We start from the raw sequence: 12279 nt of genomic DNA on the forward strand, positions 1-12279 counted from the left end.
CAAGATTCTGAGCCCAGGGTCTGCTCTCTCCGGGTGACAAGGGGCTGAGCCAGCCTTCAGGGGATGTTACAGCTGCGTAACAGGAGGTGAAGCTTCTTCCCCTTGAACCAGACAATCGCTGTGTGATTCAGAGCTACGTGACGGCTTCTCTGTGCCCTACCTAACCCCACCCTGCAGACCTCACCAATGGGTCACCTTTCCCTTTGGGAAACGGCCCGAAGGCTCAGCCGTTTCCAGTTGTATTTAGGCCTGGAACCCTTTTGGGAGGAGACCCAGCCTGATAGCTGTGGCTAAGCAGGGAAGCCCAGCTGGAGTCAGCTGGCTGACACCTCTCTGCTCCCCAGAAAGCCCCTCCCTGGTTCCGGCCCCTCCAGCACCCCAGGGAAGCGGGCACAGGGCCAGGCTGGCACAGGGCAGGCCCAGCTGGGTCTCAGCAAGCCCCAGGGAGCCAGGGTGAACTCATCGCTCACCCTTAATTATCTTCCTGGCTAATGAGCATCTGAGAAGCTCCACGCCATCAACAGAGAGGACCCCCCTGGGAGATGCTGGGGGCTGGGAGGTTCTAAGGGCCAGATGTCACCCTAGAGGAAGGTGGCAGGGGCCCTGACAGAGGAAATGGGCTTGGGGAGGGGACCTACGCTTCCTGCTTCTTCTCCGTAGGGGAGAAGGCCGGGGCCAGGCAGGAAGTTACAGCCACGGTTAAGGGCACTCGGCAGCCTACGATGTGAGGACGAAACAGGCTCGGGGGGCCCCCCACTTGTGTGACCTCTAGCCAAGGGCCTCACCTCTCACTGCTCCAAGCACAGTTCACAAACCATCACTACCCCCTGGGAGCTTGTGAGAAAAGCAGAACTTCAGGCCCAGACCTACCGAGTCAGAATATGCATTTTATCACGACTTCCAGGTGATTTCTGTGCCTCAGTTTCCCCATGCCTCAAATGGAGTTAAAATGTGCTTATGCATATGTGGTGCTTGCTGTCTGTTGCTACTGTTACTCGTGTTCTTGTTATTGAAACAACTCACTCTGGACAAGAGGAAGCCTGGTCCCAGGTCGCCTACGACCAGCCCCCCACCTCTGAGCATTCCCACGGGTGGGTTTCATGGGACCCCCTGTGAAGAGGAGGAGGCTGAGGCTCTGAGAGGTGCGGTGACTTGCCCCAATTCCATATGGTGAAGCCCAAGTTCACTCTACACCTGTCTGCCCCTGTTACTAATGTTAAGAGCCGGGGCGCCCAGGTGGCTCAGTTGGTTGAGCCTCCGACTTCAGCTCAGGTCATGATCTCAGTCTGTGAGTTCGTGCCCCACATCGGGCTCTGTGCCAACAGCTCAAAGCCTGAAGCTGCTTCAGATTCTGTGTCTCCCTCTCTCTCTCGCCATCCTCTGCTCATGCTCTCTGTCTCTCTCTCTAAAACAAACATTAAAAAATTTTTTTGTAAGAGTGAATGGGTAGGATTGCTTCCTCTGCATCGGAACCAAGCATTTGACGGGCTCACAATGACCTTGTGATGGTGACCTAACTCCCACCCCCATTTTCACATGAAGGACAGAGAGGGTAGGCTGCTTTTCCAAAGCTAGCCAGCAGGAAAGGCTGGATTTGAACCCAGCGGTCTCTCAACTTTTAAGTCATGGGGCATTTTCCCAGAATCTTTCTCCCCAGAGCGTCCCTGGCCTCCTCACTCATCTGCCAGTCCTGGCACTGGGGTTCTGAGCTCACCCCTGCCATGTCCTCACCACTAATGAGGTCTTTGCCAACTAAGGACGGGGCTGTCCAGACCCGCTAGAACTGGCTCCTTGGGAAGAACCTGTTTCCTCCTGCTCTGGGCTCCCAGGTGTGGCTCCTCTGGGCAGGGGCCAGGAGCTGCTCTGAGATGCTTGATCTGGCCTCAGGGGTACCTGACCTCGAGCTGGGCTTCCCTGTGCCTCTCTGTCCCCTGCTCCCGCTTAATTACACCCCCTCCAGCCACCCGCCCCCCCCCCCCCCCCCAGTTCACCATCTGGATCTCCTGGGCTAGGGTGTAGTGGGGCCGGGCCCGGAATTCTGCAGTGTGATCGTTCATTCATTCATTCACGCATCATCCCCATATTCGGCACCTACTGGGTGCCGGGTGCGATTCTGCAGACTTGGCAACGAAAAGGACAGACCCAGTCCTGAGGGGGAGAGACAGACCAGGGAGAATAATGAAGGGGACTGCTGTGGAGATCTGAAAGGTGAAGGGCAAGAATGCTGCAGCAGGAGGAAAGAGCACTGCCAAAGGCCCAGAGCGGGGAAACAGCTGGGTGCGTGCAAACCTGTAAAGAGGCCAGCTGTGCTGGAGTGGGGGGAGTAAGGAGGGCTTGGCCACCAGGCCTGGTGAGCTGGGTCCTCCCATCTTCTCCCAGAGGCTTTGCTGGAGGCTGGGAAAGACTGTTACAGCAGACAAGCCTTCCAGCTCCCAGGATGAGGGGCTCCCCCTGCCCCCCTCCTGCCTTCCAAACCGAGGGGCCCTGGAAACTTGGGCCACAGAGGCTTTGGAGGACCCACTCTCACCTCTCCTGTAGGCCCCAGCTGGCCACAAAGGGAGTGTCATCTCGCTGGACTGCCTTTTTGGGTGGACAAATGGAGATTACTAACTGGCACCTTGGGGTTTATAGGCAGACAAGGCCTGGCCTCGAATCCCACCTCTATCACGAGAGGGCTGGGGGTACTTCAGTACTTTGGAGCCTGGGTTGGGTCTTCTGTCCCAGGTCGGGTGGAAGAAGTGTGTTGAGCGGTTAGTACAGGTCGTGGCACCTGGTGGGGGCTAATCGCAGGGTTCGTAGGTTAAATTCCGTGACTACAAGCGGCCAAATGCGCCGCGGCCTCAGCCCGCACCTGAATGAGAGCTCCGTGCGGGCAGGGGCGTTGTCTGTCGTGTTCGTGTCTGTTCGCGTGGCCACCGGCGAGCCCGGCACCCGTGGGTGTTCCGTAGTGTGGAGGCAACGGAAGCACGAACGATGAATGAATGAATGAATGAACGAATGAAGGGACGAATGAATGACCTGCTCCCTCCCCAGGCTGCCCCGGCCCGGGGTTCCGCCGCTCCCCGTTTCCAGGCTACACCCTTACCTGCGGCGCGCCTCAGTTTCCTTCTCCGTGAGTGGGCGGGAATAGGGGCAGCGTCGGGGCGCTGGAGGGACAGCTGCCGCCGGCGTCCCGCACAGCCCCAGGCGCCCAATCCGCGCGCGCCGAGGCGGAGCCCGCCCCCCGCCCCCGCCCCCGGCCCCCGGCCCCCGCCCCCAGGGCTGCCAGCTGCGCTCAGCCCCCGCCCCTCCCGGGCCGCCCCGGCCCGGCGCGCACGTGACCCCGCCCCGGTCCGCCCCGCCCCGCCGTCCCAGCGCGGGCTTCCATTGGCCGCTCCCAGCGGGCCACGCCTCCCGCCGGGGCGGAGCCGGAGATGCTCCGCCCGCCGCAGAGCGGGGCTCCAGCGTCCCGACGGTGCGCGGCTGCCGGACCGGGCTAGCTGGCGGGCGGAGCCGGGCCCGCGGGGCTGCCGCGGGGCGATCGGGCCGGGCTGCGGGCGGCGCCATGGTGAGCGGAGCCCGACGGGCCGGGCGCTGGGACCGGGCGGGGACGTGCGGGAGGGGAAGGGGCGGCCCCCGATGGGCTGGGGGCTTGCGAGGGGCGGCTTGGCCGCGGGCCGGGGTGGGGGTGGGGGTGGGGGTCGCCGCGGCGGGGGAGGGACGGCCTGGGCGGGGGCGCGGCTGCGGGGGGGAGCGGAGGGTCTGTTCCGGGGGGCCCGCGCCCGCGGGCGGGGGTTCTTTGTCCGCTGCGCTGCGGCGAGATCGGGACAAAGGAGGCGGCGGGGGGCGGCGGCCGCTTTGCGGGGAGCGGGTGTTTCCCCTCACCCCCATTGCATGCCCGCCACCGCGGCCCGCAGTTCCGCGCCCCAAGCCGGCCGCCGGGCTCCTCGGGATATTTAAAATTAACGGAGAAGGCGGGCGTCCTGGCATCCCCCAGGGTGGTCCGGAGGGCTCCGGGGGTTAGGGGTGGGAGTGCGGCTGCTGGCGACGTCTGGCGCCCATTTCGCAAGTGGGGAAACTGAGGCCGGGCCGCAGCATTTGGTGCCGGGTTCCATCGGCAATGACTGCGCGGCGTGGGCATGACTGGGTATAGTGGGCCCCCCCCCCTCCGTCCCCCCGGGCGGGCAGACTGGAGTCGCTTCTCCAGCTGTCTCTCCCCCTCCAGCTGTCCCCCAGTAGGCTGAGCCCCTTCGTCCCTCTAGCCTCACTCAGCTCCTTGGTGGAGGGGTGGAGATGGCGTCGCCTGGCAGGGTTAAATGAGAGGGTGCGTGGAGCTCGTCTGGCACCGCGCCTGCACGTCGACCGCGCTAGGCACGCGGTAGCTGCCGGGCGCCTGTCATCCCTGTGTCCCCAGCATCGAGCCCTCCTCACTCTGCCTGCCCCGGTGGGACAGGGGTTCACCTGGGCCTGAGGCAGGGGAGTGGGGAGGTGGGGGTCAAGAATATGATATTTCCCTGTTAGGGTTGAAATCTGGGATTCCAGATGCAGATTGCCTGGGTTTGAATCCCTCTGCGGCTACTTCTGAGCTGTGTGACCTTGGGCAATTGACTGAACTTCTCTGAGCCGCATATTATCTGCAAAGTGGGCATGGTGATAACACTAGGGTTGTTTTGAGGCTGAAAGGAGAGCTGATCCGTGTGAAGCATTCAGCATCTCAGCGTCTAGCACAAAGTAATCATTGCCAACTTTTGTTCAGCATCTACTGTTATTGCCAGAGTCGTTGGGCCAAGTGGCTGACCCTGTGAGAATGACCAGTGGCTGATTCACAGGGTGGGGGCATGAGCCTCAGGCCTGGGCCACGCAAGACCAAGACTGACCTTGGGGCAGTCCCTCGGCTCAGTCTGTACCAGCTTCCTCTTCTGCCCGCGGGGAACCTAGGGGGTTCTGGTGCCAGCTTCCTCTTCGGGGGGGCTGGGGTATGGTTGGGTGGGTGACGGAGGCTGAGGGGACACTGGCTACGTGGCTGGGCACAGCCCCGTGATGGTTAGTTTCCCATCGGCATCCCTGCTGCTCTCGATCCTGGGTTTTGGAGTGCAGGAACCTCACGGGATGCATCCTTGGGTCCCCGCGCCTGCTTGGGCCTGGCACGGAGTAGATGTTTCAGCCGCGTCCTCCCTGCAATCCTGTGTTCCTAATCGGAAAACCAGGCGGGAAATGTTTCTGGCTTGTGACCTGGGGTCCCCCCCAAGGGGCAGAGTCTGGTTTCTTGGCACACCTGGCAGATAGATGGCTTTGTTGTCGCAGGGCATGGCGTAACCCCTAGGGGCAGTGCCACAAGCACTGTAAACAGGGGCCCATGTAAGCAGGGTCGTCCCAGAGATGGAGGCTGCAGGGTTGGGGTGGCGAGCTGGTGTCCTGCTGGGCGGGGTGACACTCGTGATATGCCCAGTTAAGCGAGAAGGTGGCAGGTGTCCTTGAGGAAGAGACTGTGTGTGGTTACAGGCCCGGACCAGGCTCTGTACCCTCCTGGGAGGCAGGTCCTTGGGGACAGGAGGCGGAAGTGGTCCCAAGGGCTCACTGTCCTCCCTGTGGCACCAGGAAGGCGTGCTGCCTGGTGACATGCAAACCCCATGGCCCCATGGCCCTTCCGTTTTCCCATTGCTTATCACCGCTCATCCTCCCCACAGCCTGGGGGGTGAGGTCAGGGCCTCATTCCCACTTTGCACGCTGAGAAACTGAGGCCATGCGGGGCAGTGTGCGTGGCTAGGTCAGAACAGCTCCCAGTAGAGGGGGGAAGGCGGCGGGGGAGGTGGGGGTGTGAATCCTGTTGCTAGCCGTGGCCCCCCTGGGCCTGAGTGTGTAAGGTCACCCGTGGACTGGGGTTAAGGCTCCGTTTTGGGGTCCCATGAAGGGGGCAGGTAACTGGACCCCAGTGCTACATTGGGGAAGACCTAAGTTGTGGGCCTTTGAGGGAGAGCAGGACAGTGAAAGGCATCTGTCCTCAGCTTGCTGGTGGCCGAGGTGGGGACTGTCCTTTTGAACCTGCTGGTGGGCAGAGGGGGCAGGGAATGGGGGGCTCAGGGGGGGCGGCCTCAGTAGACTGGGAGGCGGGGCTTCAGAGCCTGTTTTTGCAGGAGCTGTGGGGGAGACCTGAGGGACAGGCCACCCTGGTCGAGGGAGGCAGGGCCGGGGGTCCGCAGAGTGGGAGGGTGGAGGGTTGGTCCTGTATGTTCCAGGGAATCCAGATGGCCTCAGGTTTCCAGTGCTGATCTTTGTCCTGACCGAGGGAGCTTGTGAGGACGTGCTGCTGAGGTGGGGGACGAGGGAGTACGTTCTGTTGCCCACCCTCCTCCCCCACCCCCGCCCCCACCCCCTCACCAGTCTGGCCCCATCCTCTGCATTTGGAAGACCCCTTCCTTTGGTCGCCTGGGCTTCCACTTCTGGGGGCACATCCTGCTTTCTGGCTCTTCACTCTTGAGCAATCTACTCGAACTCTCTGTGCCTCAGTTTCCTTATCTGTAAAGGGGGGGTTGAGACCGGTGAGCAGGGTCATTAGGAGGATTAAACATATGGGATGAATGTTAACTCCTTGATGATCGTTCTCAGGGGTCCGGGTCTCCCACACGCCATCCCGGGCATCCATCCGGCCCAAGCTGTGGCCCTCCTGATCCCACCCCGTGGGCTTTCCTAGATCAGGGCGAGGCGTCTGCTGATTGCAGGAGCTACTTTGGTTCAGAAGGGCATGAGGGAAGTCCAGGAGAGGTGGGGTCCAGGCCGGGCCAAATGGGGTGCAGGGGGAACCAGCCAGCCGCCCTCATGCTTCAGGTTTCCTCTGGGCTCTGATTCTCGGTGGCCCCCTCCTCTCCCTGCCCCCCAGCACGTGGAGGCAGCTGCCCTTCATGGGCTCAGGCCTGCTGTGGATCCACCTGCACACGATGGCTCTGCCCTCGCTCTCAGGCTGCCAGCCTCTGGCAGGAGTCGGTTGGGACAGGTGCGGGGACCCACGCGTAGGGTCCCAGTAGTGGCTTTGGGTTGGAGAGCTGGCTCGTGGGGGGGGGGATGCTGCTGACCATGATCCCCATGAGGGCAGGGGCCCCTCTATCTCATCACTCTGTCCCCAGGCTCAGAACTCTCAGCAGACATTTATTGAGCGCCTGCTGTGTGCTGAGAATAGGGCTGGGGATCAGCCGTGGGCAAGATGGACAATGCCCTCTGCTTACAGACTCAGAGTCCGCCAAGGCGGCACGTTCTCTGACCCGAGAGAACTTCAGGTAGCAGGGAGCCCTAGGGAGTAACACAAAGTTGTGCAAGGCGGTGGCAGGCGTGGGGTGGCGGGGCATCTGGAGCCAGGGTGGTCTGGGAAGATATCTTCCCAGAGGCACCTGCAGAGGAAGTCCCATATAATAGGAAGGGGCCAGTCATGGGACAATCCAGGAAGAACATTCCAGGCACAAGGAACAGAAAGTTCAGAGGCCTTGAGGTGGGAAGACGAGGGGGAGGGGCGGGGGGGCAGGGGTTTTTGATTCTCTGCTGATGCCAGGGAGGATTCTGAGCAGCGGATGACGCGGTGAGATTTTTTGTTTTTTAATCAGTTCCCAGTAAATGTTGCCGAGTGAATGAGGGAATAAGCAAACGCATTCCGGGGGGGTGCCAGGGAGCACAGGCCGGTCATGACCATGGCCTGGTCACCCGGCTCTATGCTCATGGTGGGGAGAGGCCCATACCTGGCTCTGCCCAGTCCTCCTGGCCTGGGGCAGGTGCAGCAGACACGGCTTGGAGGTCACCACTGCTCTCGAAGGGTCTCTTTAAACTGGGGCTGCTGCTGTCTCCATTTCCTCATCAGTCCAGGGGCCACTTGGCTTCCCCCTGGACTTGTAGGTGCCTCCTAGGCCCCCCGGCAGGTTCGGCCCCTGGGGTCCCCCCACCCTCCATCTTGCTGCCACTGTTTGATTTCCCACTTCCTGCCCCCAAACCACCCCCACTCCCCAAACACACACACACTTCCCCTTCCGAATTGATATACCGCGCTGTCTTCCTGTCCGGGGGCCTGGTGGGAAGGCAGGTGCCCCAGCAGGCCCTGGACACAAGAGGTCCGGGGAGAGGGACGAGGCACGTGGGTTGTCCTCCCTAGCAGGAGGAGAGCCTGGGGGTGGGGACAGGTTCCCCGGCCCAGCTGGCAGGCCGTCTTGGGGTGTGCGGAGGGGGCGGGGGGCTACCTGTCCCGTCTGAAGGCCTGGGGGGACAGGCTGAGAGGGCTTGTGGGAGCCGATGGCAGCCCTGCCGAGGACGGGGGACAAGCCAGGATAAGCCTGTGCACTTGGCAGCACAGAAGTGTGCAGGGCCCCTCCTGGAGCACACAGCCCGATGGGGGAGGCGAGTGCTAACCAGATGGCCGTGCATTGGGAGCCAGGGTTGCGCACTGAAGCAAGCGCCCTGGAGGGAGTGGTGGGCAGGGGGGATGGGGAGAGCAGGTGCAGTTGTAGAACAGGGAGACCCTCCTGGACTCTCCCCGCTGGACTGCGGAGCCTGGAAGGCGTCCCCCCCACCCCCCGAGCTGGCGTCAACAGCATCAGGGCTTCTCACCCTCCATCCACACTGTTGATGTTTGGGGCCCGATCTCTGTTCGTGGAGGGCACTGTGGGATGTTTAGCACATCCTTGGCCTCTGCCCACTCCATAGCAATAGCACCCCCACAGCCAGTGGTGACGGCAAAAATGTCTCCAGACATTGCCAAATGTCCCTTGGGAGGCACAGTCGCCCCAGCTGAGAGCCACTGAACAAGGGCGAGGGGAGCAGAGCGTTGGGGCAGAGGAGGACCTGTGGGGCCAAAGGCCTGGAGGTCAGAGGCGGTGGGGTCACTGTGGCTAGGGAGAAGCAGCAGGTAGGGATGCGTCCCGTCAGGCCCTGTAGGTCACTTGTAAGGACTCGGGGCTTTTCCTTTGGGGGACCGGGCATTGGCTACAGTGGACCCGTACAGGTGGGCCAGGGAGCCTGTTGACCGTGACCACAGCAGCCTGACCCTGCAGGTGGGGAGAAGGGAGCAGACTGCAGGGACAGTGCCACCCCCCCTGCCCAGGACGCCTCTGCAAACGTGAGCACCGGTGGCAGGGCCGTACTCGGGGGGGCCCTGGTCCCAGGACAGACTCCAGGGGCGTGGACTTAGCTGCCTCTGACCTTCAGGCTAGCCAGGCCTTGGGCGGGTGGGGAGTCTCCCTGGTGTGGGTGAGAACCATTTCTAATTAAGGTGGTGATTGCTCAAGGACGTCAAGTTCCATCCTGTCTGGAGGGAAAACCTCCCCATCCAGTGCTGCGTCCTTGCGTTGACGTCCCTCTTACCAGAGAAATGGATCCCGCAGCTGGCTCTTACCGCGTGCCCGGCAGGCGCGGGCTTTTCCCTACCCTCACACCAGTCGGGTGCGAGTCACTATCATTTGGTTCGTGTACGGTGAGGAGGAGAAGCCAGAAAGTGCAGGGTCTTGGGACCCAGGGGAGCCCGCTGGCTTCAGCACCTCCAGCCTCGGCCACCATCACCGGAAGAGTCTGGGTGTTTTGTATGTGCTGTGCCTCCCGCTGCCGGCCGCCTGTGCCAGTCCCCAGCCCCGTTAACAGAGGAGGATCCCGAGGCCCCGCGAGGCGGAGGGGCTGGTCTGAGCCTGCAGCAGCCAGACGGTGGTCCGGCCGCCCACCGGCACCAGCTGACGCCTCGGGTCCAGCTGCCCACCGCCTGCGGCTCCTGCGCCCTCTCAGCAGCAGGCCCTCTCCTGCCTCAGAGCCTTCAAAGACGCCACTCCCCTGCCAGGAACGCTCCTCCCCAAGGGCCGGCCCCTCTTGCCAGCTCAGCCTCCGCCTCGCCTCCCTGGGTCTCACCCACCCCGCCCAACGTAGCATCCGGACACCAGGTCCCCTGTGTCCCTGGCGTGGCCCTGATGCATCTGTAGTGACAGGCACTGGTGTACTGACCCGTGTGCAGTCTGGGTCCTGTGCCTGCCGCTGAGCTTGGAGCCCGTGGGGTCCGCTCTGTCCCGCCCTTCCCTGCCCTCCCCAGAGCCGTCCTGAGTGCCTCCACAGTCCAGGACCGGGCTGCTTCGGGCTCTTCCCAGGCCGGCTGCAGCTCCCTCTCCCAGGTGTTCCAGAAGACTGGGTGACTTCCCCATGCCGCCTGTTTGAGAGAGGGACTGATGTCATTTCCCAGTGTCTTTCACTGGGATGAGGGCAGGGTGGTCAGGCCTGAGATCTGATTACAGAGAGACCCCGTGGGAGAGCCGCCGTCCCCCACCCCGAGCCCGTGAGCTGTGGGGGTCCCGCTGGCGCCTCACCCCTGCTTTGTCTTCCAGGGCCCTTGCGTCCAGCCTGAGTTCCAGCCTCGCTGAGCTGACCGCCCTGCGAGCTTCCTCCCGCGGAAGCGTCCCCAGGCGCTGACCATGTCTATTATGGACCACAGCCCCACCACGGGCGTGGTCACGGTCATCGTCATCCTCATCGCCATCGCGGCCCTGGGGGCCTTGATCCTGGGCTGCTGGTGCTACCTGCGGCTGCAGCGCATCAGCCAGTCGGAAGACGAGGAGAGCATCGTGGGGGATGGCGAGACCAAGGAGCCCTTCCTGCTGGTGCAGTACTCCGCCAAGGGACCGTGCGTGGAGAGGAAGGCCAAGCTGACCCCCAGCGGCCCAGAAGTCCACGGCTGAGCCGGGATGCCGAGGCCCCCAGGCCCGCTTGCAGCCGGTGCGGAGGCGCGGGCGGGGGCCGCTGAGAGGCGGGGCTGACGCTTGCTGGCACGGCCTCGCCGGGCTTCGTCACCGCATGCACGGACTCCCGACGTCCCGGCCGTCCTGAGCCAGGACCCGGTGGCCCCGGGCGTCCCCTCGGCCTCCTGGTGGGACTGCCCATTGCAGGCAGTGGGCAGGCCTGACCTCGCCGGGGCTCTCGACCCCGTAGCGCTCTTGTTACTTGAATGTTTAGCTGAGCCTGTTCCGGACGGAGCTACTTCTGTAACGCGGGGACTCACAACCCTCCGAAGTGTAAATAGGCCCCGGAAGCATGTGCTTAGAGCCTCGTTTGCTGATTTTTAACGATCCCGTGTAGAGCACGTGGGACCGACCGTAGCGATGATGAGCCGACGCAAGGCTCCGCCGGGGGCGGGGGCCTGGGACACGGGAGGGCCCGCGGTGCACGGCGCAGGGGTCTCCACACGGGCATGTGCAGGCAGAGGACGTGACCCGTCCGTTCTCAGTGTCGTGGCTCAGCAGCTGGGGTGCTGTGGGGATTTCTGCTTGGCTGGCAACGGATGGAGGAACCACACGCCCCTGCTTCAGTCGCCGGAGACCAGTTCCTGTTGAGAGCGGAGTTACTGCAAGGAGGCCACTGCCGCTGGCGCGCCGGTGAAGGACGAGTCAGGGCACGCGTCCCGAGGGCTGCCGGGCGGCCTGGCGGCGGAGCAGTTTCTCGAGCAGGCCGAACGCTCTCCCCCCTGCCCCCACCCCGTGCTGTCCCCCTCCCCGGCATCACTTAGCGCAGGCTTCGCTGGAAACACCAGAGCCCATGGCCCCGACCTTCATCTGAAACCCAGCCCACCCGGGAAAGAGGAACTGGTGCTTTTTTGTTTGTTGTATTTAGTATTTTCTGCACTGGAGGGTGGGGGGAGCTTCGAGGGGTTTTTCCCTCCCCCGTTCACACATTAGTTTCCTTTCTTCTCAGAGTACCACCCACCTGCTGGGTCCCGGGCCCCTCCTTCCCTGGCGGGCCACCTGGGAGAGTACCCCCGACCTGCCTCGGAGAGCCCCGGAGTGTGGCCCAGGGTTGTGAGCACATCACCTGCCTGACGGCCCCCTGGTACAGGGCGCCTGGGGGAGGGTGCGGGGGGGGGGGGGGAGTGAGTGTCAGGTTCAGGACTGGGTTTCCACGAAGATGAGTTGGTGGCTGTCTCGGTGAGGCCGGCACCCCCAAAGCCTGCATCCCCAAGGCGTCCCTCTTGGGTGAACTCGCTAAGATTGTGAATCCCAATCCCGAAGCACATCCTCAGCTATGGTGATTAAAATGTGGCTTGTGTAGGCATCCTTCGTAGTAAACTGGGGGCCGGCCCGGGCTTCACCTGGGAGCCCTGGCGGCTTCCACCCCACTCCCAGCCCACCCCTTCCCCCTCCCAAGCTCTGGCCTCCTGCTCAGGCTGGCCGAGGCTCCTCTGGCCTCACCAAGTCTCTTCAACAAAGCATGTTGAACTCATCTACTTTCTGGAACCCCCAAGGAAGGAGCTTAGGGAACACTTCATTTTGGCGGCACTTAAACTGGGGGTCAAACGTGAAG

The 12279-nt window shown here is 63.0% G+C and overlaps 1 protein-coding gene and 1 long non-coding RNA gene across 3 annotated transcripts in view; one reads left to right on the top strand and one right to left on the bottom strand.

The window, feature by feature from the left end:
• Positions 1–3207, bottom strand: part of LOC106989166 (uncharacterized) — a 70605-nt gene extending 67398 nt beyond the window's left edge. For both annotated transcript variants that reach the window (XR_008294593.1, XR_008294592.1), the window contains exon 1: positions 3086–3207. This is a non-coding gene — a long non-coding RNA (uncharacterized LOC106989166). The remainder of the gene's footprint in view (positions 1–3085) is intronic.
• Positions 3208–3396: 189 nt separating this feature from the next.
• On the top strand, positions 3397–10717 carry SNN (stannin). Its single transcript, XM_027043238.2, has 2 exons — positions 3397–3547; positions 10314–10717. The coding sequence occupies exon 2, from the start codon at positions 10401–10403 to the stop codon at positions 10662–10664; it is 264 nt and encodes an 87-aa protein (XP_026899039.1). The 5' UTR covers positions 3397–3547; positions 10314–10400; the 3' UTR covers positions 10665–10717.
• Positions 10718–12279: the final 1562 nt, after the last annotated feature.

Source organism: Acinonyx jubatus, chromosome E3 (assembly GCF_027475565.1).
Source record: "Acinonyx jubatus isolate Ajub_Pintada_27869175 chromosome E3, VMU_Ajub_asm_v1.0, whole genome shotgun sequence".
NCBI lineage: Eukaryota > Metazoa > Chordata > Mammalia > Carnivora > Felidae > Acinonyx > Acinonyx jubatus.